At 35.1% G+C, this 9628-nt stretch overlaps 1 protein-coding gene across 1 annotated transcript in view; it reads left to right on the top strand.

The window, feature by feature from the left end:
* CHM (choroideremia (Rab escort protein 1)) overlaps window positions 1–9628 on the top strand; it is a 177044-nt gene that overhangs the window by 29104 nt on the left and 138312 nt on the right. Inside the window, exon 2 of the mRNA XM_004685626.2 lies at window positions 2280–2346. Coding sequence (XP_004685683.1) covers window positions 2280–2346 — 67 coding nt within the window. The remainder of the gene's footprint in view (window positions 1–2279; window positions 2347–9628) is intronic.

Below are 9628 nucleotides of genomic sequence, written 5' to 3'. Positions count from 1 at the left end.
GGGTTTCTAGGCAAAAGTATGAAGGGAAATGAATGATAGTGATTTTGGTTTTATTTAATTTGGACTCAAATCATATTCATTATTGAAAGCTATCTTTGGGTTTGCCCTGTCATCATATACTTGGCTTCTGACAGTGGTGATTACAGCCATGAAAATAACTACTTGGATATTTGCCTATCCAAAGTAATAGCTAATTTGGGTCAAATAGAGGAGACTACTTTTATCATTGTCTGCCATTGAAGCTGGCTGTCTGGTAGTATTTTAAATGAAAATGTATTGCTTCTAAAATATCTTTCTGAAGATTAATAAAGATAATGTTTCTAGAGCAAGCATCCTCTGTTAACAACTGAATGATTCTATGGGGTATTACTATTCATGGATAAAGAAACAAAGGCTCAGAAAAATCAAGTGATTTGTCTGAGACCACACAGCTAGTTAAACAGCAAAGATTCAAGCATTAGGTTTGTTTGGATAGGATTGTGCCCATTTCATTAAATTCTGTCCTGCCCTTAAGTCTTCATTCTCAGACTCATGTCCAACCAAGTTAGAGATAGTGAATTTACTGTGGTAATTTGAATTGGAGTTACAAAACTACAAATTACTCCATCTTTGGGAAGTTTTTGTAATTTCTCTGAAACCCAATTTCTCACATGGCTAATACTGCCTGCCTCCCAGGATTGTAACAGGATGATGTATGTGAAAATTCATTGTGAACTCTTAAAACCATGTATTGATGTTTGGTGGTAACATTATTAATGCTGCAATTATTATACACTCTAACATACTAATTCTTGGCCCTTTCTTTGCTATTGTTCCTTTTAAGTTGCTTATTAGCGTTTAAAGTAGCATAGTAATTCCAGTTCGTTAATAAGAAAAGTTACATCTTTAGGGGTAGTAAAGAGTTCATTAAGTCTTAAAAGACATCAGAAAGAAACAGTTCTAACTGCTGTAAAATCTAAACCTTTATTTTTCATTTTCCTTTATATCACAAATTCTCATTTGTTCTTTGACTTATATCCAAAGTTAAGGTTGAAACTTTGTGATGACATATTTTCAGTAATTGCTATTTAATTACTATCTTCATTATGTTTTGTCAGAAATTCTGGCTTTGAACAAAATGTAGTATACCCATAAAGTGTTCACTGCTGGAAAATTAATTAATTCATGAATGCAAGTGGGGTTTCTGTTCAGAGATTTTACTAGAGATTGACTACATCAGTTGCTTTTGTATAAATATTGCTTTTTACATAGGGAGATAACTGTTCCTTCTTGACATCCCTGATCCTTTTTCTTGAAATCTTTGATGAAGTTTAAACTCTTGCCAAAAGAATGGTGCTGCTGCTTTTCTACTAAGTAATAAAAATCCAAGAGGGCCAGGTGTTCATGGTAGTGAAAGAGTTTGCACTAAGCAATGAAAACATGTTGTGTTCCTGGACTGATATAAATCATTTACTAGCCTCTATTGAAATGGTAAATCTTATGATAAAGCATTATAGAAAAAATCTTGAACATAAAGAGTAATTATTAACTATGTGAATAGGTAAACACCTGAATTTTCTTATCACTGATTTTAATTCTTGTTTTTATTTTTGTAAATAGCACTAGTATTAATATATTTTAATTTTCATGATTACCAACTTTATGATAAAACTGATTCCGAAAACAGTAAGCTTTTCAAACTGCTGTATTAACCTGAAAGCAACATGATTCTTTTTTTTCATAATGATTGTTTTTAACCTAATTAATCTACTGATGAACAAAAGTATGCCATTCTTCCTCAGATGTTGTGATCTTAGCTAGAATTAGGTGTGAGCTCAAATTTCAGTGCTAGAACATTTTTGTTTTCTAGTAGTTTATTTGGACAAGTTAGTATATTTCTACCCTAGTATCTTCTTCAATGCTAAAATGTGTATGCAAATGCTTCTCTCAGTGTTATTGGGAACATCAGATGGTCTAGTATATGAATGAAGTTAGGAAATAACAAAATACTATATGAACAGTATTTTGACAGTTGCTCATTTATAATAAATTATAATAAATACAGATAAGATTAAGTACTTGATTTTGCGAAATATCTCTTCCACATAGCAAAAATTTCAGTATTAGTGACTTATGTTCAAACATTGAATGGTGCTAATAATATAAAGGTTATAATTTTGAATACAAGGATGAGCTCTTTTATAAACTCTACAGTACCACCTGAATTGAACATAATATATATGTACATCTATGTAGTTATATTTCTGCATTCTAAATGATATAGGTGTGTGTTTTTATAGGTTTGCCTGAATCCATCATTGCAGCTGCATGTTCAAGAAGTGGCCAGAGGGTTCTGCATGTTGATTCGTAAGTCTCTCAATGGTAGCATTTAAGATTTCATTAATATTGCCATATAAAATTAAAATTGAAATATACGCACATGTACATATGTGTAAATATCATATATAAACCATTTAAGTTAGTAAAGGATTAGAACTAATTTTCATCAAAATAGGTGTAATATATAATGTACCAATTTTTTTATACTGTGTGAAATAGTGATTTGCTTCCTTTTCAGAATAGACCAAATGTACCTCAATTTTATTTTTCATGTGTGATGTCATTATTTAAGTAATTCTCCATGATGCTAGGAAACTTTATACCTGACCTTATTTTTATATATGTGTATGGATATATGCAATCTTATATATGATTGTATTTTAGTTTTTGTATCTGATTGTGGAAAAATTCAGCTAGTATATTTAGAGTATGTGGTTTTCTTAAAATTCATCAAAATTTAAACTACTAGAAAACCTTAATTTGAAAAAAATCTAGAATTTTATTTTTAATTTCTTCTTAAATTTGATGATAAAGGGAAGCTAATGGAAAATTTTAAATAAAGCATAGCTTTAAATCTTGCCATTCCTCCTTTCTCCCAAACCAACCCCCTAATTTTCTACCTCCTTAGTGTTCTTTTTAAAAAAATGTCAAAAGAGGGCCCTCCCTGGTGGCTCAGCGGGTTAAAGTACAGCACTGAGAAGCTAAATCCACTTCCGCATGAGTTCGATTCCCACCTGCCCCGGAGGAGATCCACATGGCGTGGCAGACCTCTCCTAGCCCGCCCACTGCTCCCCTCAGCAGTGTACTTCGTCGATCTGCCTGTTCTGTTCCCCACTCTGTCCCTGGTGAATCTCTCACCCTCTGCATCTCTGGCCTGTACCCCAGTTCTGTATGAATAAATAAACAAATCTTTAAAAAAAATGTCAAAAGATTTTTTGTTGTTGTTAATTGACCTTTTTTAAATTACCCTTCATATCTGGTTTCTTTGTTAATTAAATAGGAGTAGAAAAGAATCAAGAAGTGGCAGACTTTTTTGTTATTAATTGCAATGTTATTTAGAATGCTAGGACACAAAGAGTAACTAGACTTCTTGTAGTTTATAGTGTCCTCTCTAATATTAACACATTGTAAATATGTAGGAACCCAAAGAGTGGTTAAGTTCCTTTACATTTAACTCTGTAAATTTAATTTGAAAGAATTTTAAGTCCTCAGTTATTGGATGACTTTTCTAAATTAAATTTGGTTCATTTTTCAAATAATTCTTCCCCTTGGAATTCCCTTTCACTGTTGCATGCATATAATGTCTAATTCAGACTTTTTGAAATATCATGGATTCGCCCATGCCAAGAATTCTACCACTTTGAAAGTCCAGATACTGGGCCAGTGTTCATAATGAAAGCCTTAGTAAAAGCAACTTTATTCCTGATATCATTAATTAAACTAAAATCAAGAATAAGATCTGAAATATCCCAAAGTTGTTATTTATTGTGCTCCTCACCATATTAATTTCTTTTTTATTTTTTTTTAAGAATTATTTTATTGCTATTTAAATACTATTGTTTTAAATCCTTGCTAGTGTTTGACCATATGGGATTTCCTTCCTCGGGTGTAGTCACCCCAGCATTCCTACCACCAAAATATCCATAGTCATCCTCCATAGTCCACTGTGCTCTCTCCCCCTCTGAAATCAATAGACAGCTTTCAAAGGTTAGTTTTAAGGATTCTTTGCCTTTGTTTTTTTTTCTTTCTATATATAAATATATATTTTTGATTGCTGAATAGTAATCCATGTGTATATATACTATATAAATTCAGCTGTCTTTGGGCACTTGTGTTGTTATCATATCTTGACTGCTGTAAATAATGCTGCTGTAAGCGTAGGAGTGCAGGTTTCCTTTTTAAATTTTTTGGGTTTTTTGGTAGCTACCTAGGAGTAGAGTTGCTGGATCATGTGATACTTGTATTTTGTCTTTTGAGAAACCTCCGCATTTCTTTTCATTGGAGCTGGATGAGTCTTTATTCTCATGAACAGTGTACAGCGTTTCTGTTTCTCCATATCCTTGCAAGCATTGCTGTTTCTGGTCTTTTTAATATGAGCCGATGACATGGGCCTTTTTGATGTGGGTATCCAGTGATATCTCATTGTTGTTTTGATTTGCATTTTCCTGATAAGTAGCCATGAACATTTTTTCAAGTGCCTTTTGAATACCTGTGTGTCTTTTTTTAGAGAAGTGCCTATTTCACTCTTCTACCCAGTTTTTTATTGGGTTATTTGTTTTCTTTTTGTTAAGTTGTATGAGTTCTTTGTAGAACTTGTATATCAGTCCCTTAGTAATACTTAGTTGAATAGTAGTAGTGAGAGTGAACATACTTTTCTTATACTGGGTCTTAGTGGACAGGCTTGAAGTATTTCACTTTTGTTAGGTGAAGATATCTTATCCCTAGTTTTTTGGACAGATTTTTAAAAAAACATATTTATGCATACAATTGCTGGTATATAGGCCAGAGGTGCAGGGGTCTCAGAGGGTTCACCAGAGACAGAGTGGGGAGCAGGACAGAAAGATTTACTGAGATACTCTGCTGAGGGGAGTAGCAGGTGAGATAGGTCTGCTGCGTCATGTGGGTTACCTCCCTGTCTGGGGATTGAACTGGTGCTGCAGTGGCTGCTTATCGCTTCATAGTGCTGAGACTTAACCCCCTGTGCCACCAAAAGTCCCATTGTTGGGTCTTATTAAATGCTTTTTTTAAAAAAGATTTATTTATTCATACAGAACTGGGATACAGGCCAGAGATGCGGGGGGTGAGAGGATTCACCAGGGACAGAGTGGGGAGCAGAACAGGCAGATCGATGAAGTACACTGCTGAGGGGAGCAGCGGGCCGGTCAGGAGAGTCTGCCAGGCCATCTGGATCTCCTCGGGGCAGGCGGGGATCGAACTCATGTGGAAGTGGCTTAAGCTTCTTAGTGCAGTGATTTAACCTGCTTTGCCACCAGGGAGGGCCTTAAATGCTTTCTTAACACCTATTGACATGCTCATGTAGTTTTCATCTTTCTTTTTGTTGATGTTATGAATTGCATTGTTTTTCAAATGACCCTTTGTGTTCCTGGTATAAATCCTACTTGGTCAACATGTATAATCTTTTTAATGCAGTGTTGGATTTGACTTGCTATGATTTAATTGAGGATTTTGAGTCTCTATTCTTCAAGGAGATTGGTATGTAGTTTTTTGTGTATTGTCTTTGGTTGAATTTGGTATTAGAGTAGTGATGGCCTCATAAAATATGTTTGGAATTACTCCTTCACCCAGGTTTTTTGAAAGCCTTTAAGCAGGAGAGATACTAGTTCATCTTTGAAAGTTTGGTAGAACTCACTTGTGAAGCCATCATGTCCTGTACTTCTGTTTTTTGGTAGAGCTATGATTGCTGTTTCAATTTCCTTCCTTGTGATTGGTTTCTTCACATTTTTATTAATTTTATATTTGGCATGGAGTGATGGTATAATTCTAAGTATTTGTCCATTTCATATAGATTGTTGAAAATGTATAAATGTTCTTATAAATCTCTTATTCTCTTCATTTCTTTAGTGTCTCTAATAACTTCTCTTTGACTTTTGATCATATTTGAGTTTTCTCCCTTTTTTCTTGGTGAGCCTAGCTGTAAGTTTGTGTATTTTGTTGGCTTTTTCAGATAACCAGTTTTTGCTTTCATTGATCTTTTGGGCTATCTTTTTATTTCCATTTATTTCATTTATTTCTGCTCTTGTTATTTCCTTCCTTCTGGCATTTTTTTTCTCTTATTTCCTCAATATGAGAGACTAGATTGTTTTTTGGGGGAGAGGGCTTATTCTTGTTTCTTGAGAAGTGCCTGTATTGCTATGTACTTTAGTACTGCTGTTGCTGTCTCCCACACATTCTGGAAGGTTATGTCTTCTTGATCATTTGTCTTGTGTATTTTTTTATTTCCTCTTTGATTTTTCTCATTGATCTATTGGTCTTTCAGTAATGTATTATTTAGTCTCCATGTATTAGAGGGTTTCCTTGCTTTCTTTTTGTATTTGACTTCTAGTCATTATTCAGTCTCCATGAATTTGTTTGTACTTACCTTGTTACCCAGTATGTGGTCAGCCCTAGATCTATTTGCACTTGAGAAAATGTGTATTTGACTTTTTAGGGGTGCATCGTCCTATAAATGTCTATTAGACCCACATGGGTCTCTGTTTTCAGTAATACTCTTCCCTCTAGATAATTCTTCCTGTGGTCCTTCTTATTTTCTGACTAAGTGACCTGTCCATTGGCAAGTGTGGGGTGTTGAAGTCTCCAACTACATACATACTTATGTGAGGTCTTCCTGATAGTGTTCCTTAATATTTATATAGTATCCAATTCTGTCTCTTGTTACCTTTGTTAGCTGAAGGTCTATCTTATGTAGTGTGACTGTTCCTGCCTTTCACTTGTAGAATTGTTTCCCAATTGTTTACTTTCAGTCTCTGTTTATCCTGGGAACTTCAGTTTTCTGGAGGCAGCAGATAATAGATGCTGTTTTCTAATCCAACTAGATAGGCTGTGTCTTTTGATTGATGAATTCAACCCATTGACATTTAGATTGATTTTTGTTATATGAAAGATACTGCCAATTTCCCCATAATTTTGTGCTTCTGTTTCTTTTTTTCTAAAGATTTATTTATTTATGCATACAGAACTGGGGTACAGACCAGAGGTGCTTGGTGGTGAGAGGCTTCACCGGAGACAGTGGGGAGCAAAACAGGCAGATCAAGGAAATACACTGCTGAGGGGAGCAGCGGGCGGGTCAGGAGAGGTCTGCCACGCCATGTGGTCACCTCCGGGGCAGGCGGGGATCAAACTCATGCTGAAGTGGTTTTAGCTTCTTAGTGCTGTGCTTTAACCCGTTGCGCCACCAGGGAGGGCTGCTTCTGTTTATTTTCTTGTTCGTTTCTTTGCTTTCCTTTCAATATTGCTTGGAAAGGATGGTCTACTGGTTGCAAATTCCTTAAATTTCTGTCTTTATTTCTCCCTCTTATTTGAAGGATAGCTTTGCAGCAGAGTGTTCTTGGCTAGCAGTTTTTATCTTGGAGTGAGTGATTTGAATATGTCACTGTATTCCCTTTTTGTCTGTGGTATTCTTCACAGAAGTCTGATGTTGGCCTAATTGGGGCTCAGGTTTATAGGTTCTATTTTTTCCCTCTCTTCAACTTCATTGTCCTTTACTTGTTTAGGACTTGTTATCTTCAATGTCTTTTAATTCTTTTGGACATATATCCAGAATTAGAATTATCCATATATGGTAATGGTAATGGTAATATGTCCTATGGTAATTCTATTTTTATTTATTTATTATGGAATTGCCATGTTTCCCATGGTGGCTACACCATTTTACATTCTCATCAGCTTTGCATACTTTGGCTCCTCTGGAATGTCATGTTTGGGTTTTTAAGCCTGAATGGCTAAGTTTAAAGCTTAACTAGTTTTTTAGCTTTTGACAAGTTATTTAAACTTGTATACTTCAGTTTCATTAGAATAAAGGACATAATGATACAACTATCAGATTGTTTATAGATTTAAAGAAAAATATATAATGGGTGTATATCTGCCTGGAACAAATTTAACCCTTAATAATTATTACTTACCTTCTATTACTCTAACAGTATTGCTGCCACTACAAGATACGAGCAGTGAAGCTAGAGAATGGACTAACTAACATGCCTGGGAAATTAGTAGAAAGAATCATAGAACCAAGTCTTGAAAGATGAGTAAGGGTTTAATGAGGAGTTAAGGCATTCCACACTGAACAGACTGAAAGGGCATGACATGCCAGGTGAATGGTGAGAATTTTTAATAACACTGAAATGTAGGCTAAATGACTTGGCTTAAAGAGAGTTGAGAGTGAAAAGTAGACTGCATATATATTATGAAGACCTGTATGCTGATGTTGGGAGTGTTGATTTTATCCTTAATGATTTACTATCATGTCTTTCTCTCAAACCCATATTCAGTCCTTCAGCGTATCCTGTCAGCTCTACTTTCAAAACAGACATCTGACTAGTTGTCTCTGCCTCTGCTCTTCCTTCCAGTTCACTGCACAGCTGCAGAGACCTACTAATTGGTTATTGATCACTGTTTTCACTAATGTTCCTCCCCACACCTTCAATATCGGGCCTTTCTGACTGTCTCACACCATATGCCCCTATCCTTTGCTCACTAAGCTCTGCTGTAGTTGTGATTGTACCCTTTTAAAAAATTACATTATTTTTTGTACTTTTTCTATCTCTCCTACACCTTTTTTTTTTTGGTCAGAAGTTTATCATATTAGTCTTTTGAATGAACCAGCTTTTTAAAAAGTTCTTCCTGTGTTAGGATGCAGCACTGCAAGCTAGCCACAGCCACTTCAGTGCAAGTTCCATCCCGCCCTGGAGGTGACCCCCATAGCACAGGAGACCTCTCCTGACCTGCCCGCTGCTCCCCTCAGCAGTGTACTTCGTTGATCTGCCTATTCTGCTCCCCACTTTGTCTCTGGCGAATTCTCTCACTGCTTCTGCACCTCTGGCTTGTACCCCAGTTCTGTATGTAAATAAATAAAAAAAAAACTAAGAAAAACTCAACATTTAAAAAAATAAAAAGTTCTGGCTGAAACTAGAAATATGTAACATGTCCTCAGTACTTGTTCTTGCTTGTTTCTGATATTATCACAGCAGTGTTTGATTTGTGGGACTTTCTGGATGTTCTCAGTTCATTTGTGCAGTCTTACGTGATGACCTTTAAGTGATTTTCTTTAGCTTTAGAAGTAAAAGAGACAGGACTCTAAGGTTTTAATTACAAAAATCCTGGCAGTGATTGCTGATAGAATATGGATTCCACAATGCATGTTGCAGGCTTATTAATCTTACATTTACTTATATTTGGTTCTATCCTAGAATATAACCAACTGAAGAAATATGAAATTATAAATGGCACATGTACTCATTAAGTTGGAGCATATTCTTGTCTATTTTTGGTAAATTTTTTTACTGAAATAAATATATGAACTTACTTTAAGTTGTAAGCATTTCAGTCTTAAATATATTACTATATATAAATAGGTAAGTTTTGACCTTGTAAAGGGTTTTTGATATTCTGGCATACTGTCAACATCTTGCAGATCCAGATCAAGCCAACAACAAGTGGTATAACATAATCATTTCATGAAATTAAGAGTGGGTGATTTCAGTTAGACTCTTAGTCCTGAATTACAGTGTTAGACAAAATGTTAAAATACGTTGTTGAAAATTTCTTTGTTTTGCCATTTACATTCTAGATG

This window comes from Condylura cristata, unplaced genomic scaffold (genome assembly GCF_000260355.1).
Source record: "Condylura cristata isolate star-nosed mole 26May11 unplaced genomic scaffold, ConCri1.0 scaffold00019, whole genome shotgun sequence".
Classification (NCBI taxonomy): Eukaryota; Metazoa; Chordata; class Mammalia; order Eulipotyphla; family Talpidae; genus Condylura; species Condylura cristata.
The sequence above is the reverse complement of the archived record's forward strand: the minus strand, read 5'-3'. Positions and strand labels throughout refer to the sequence as shown.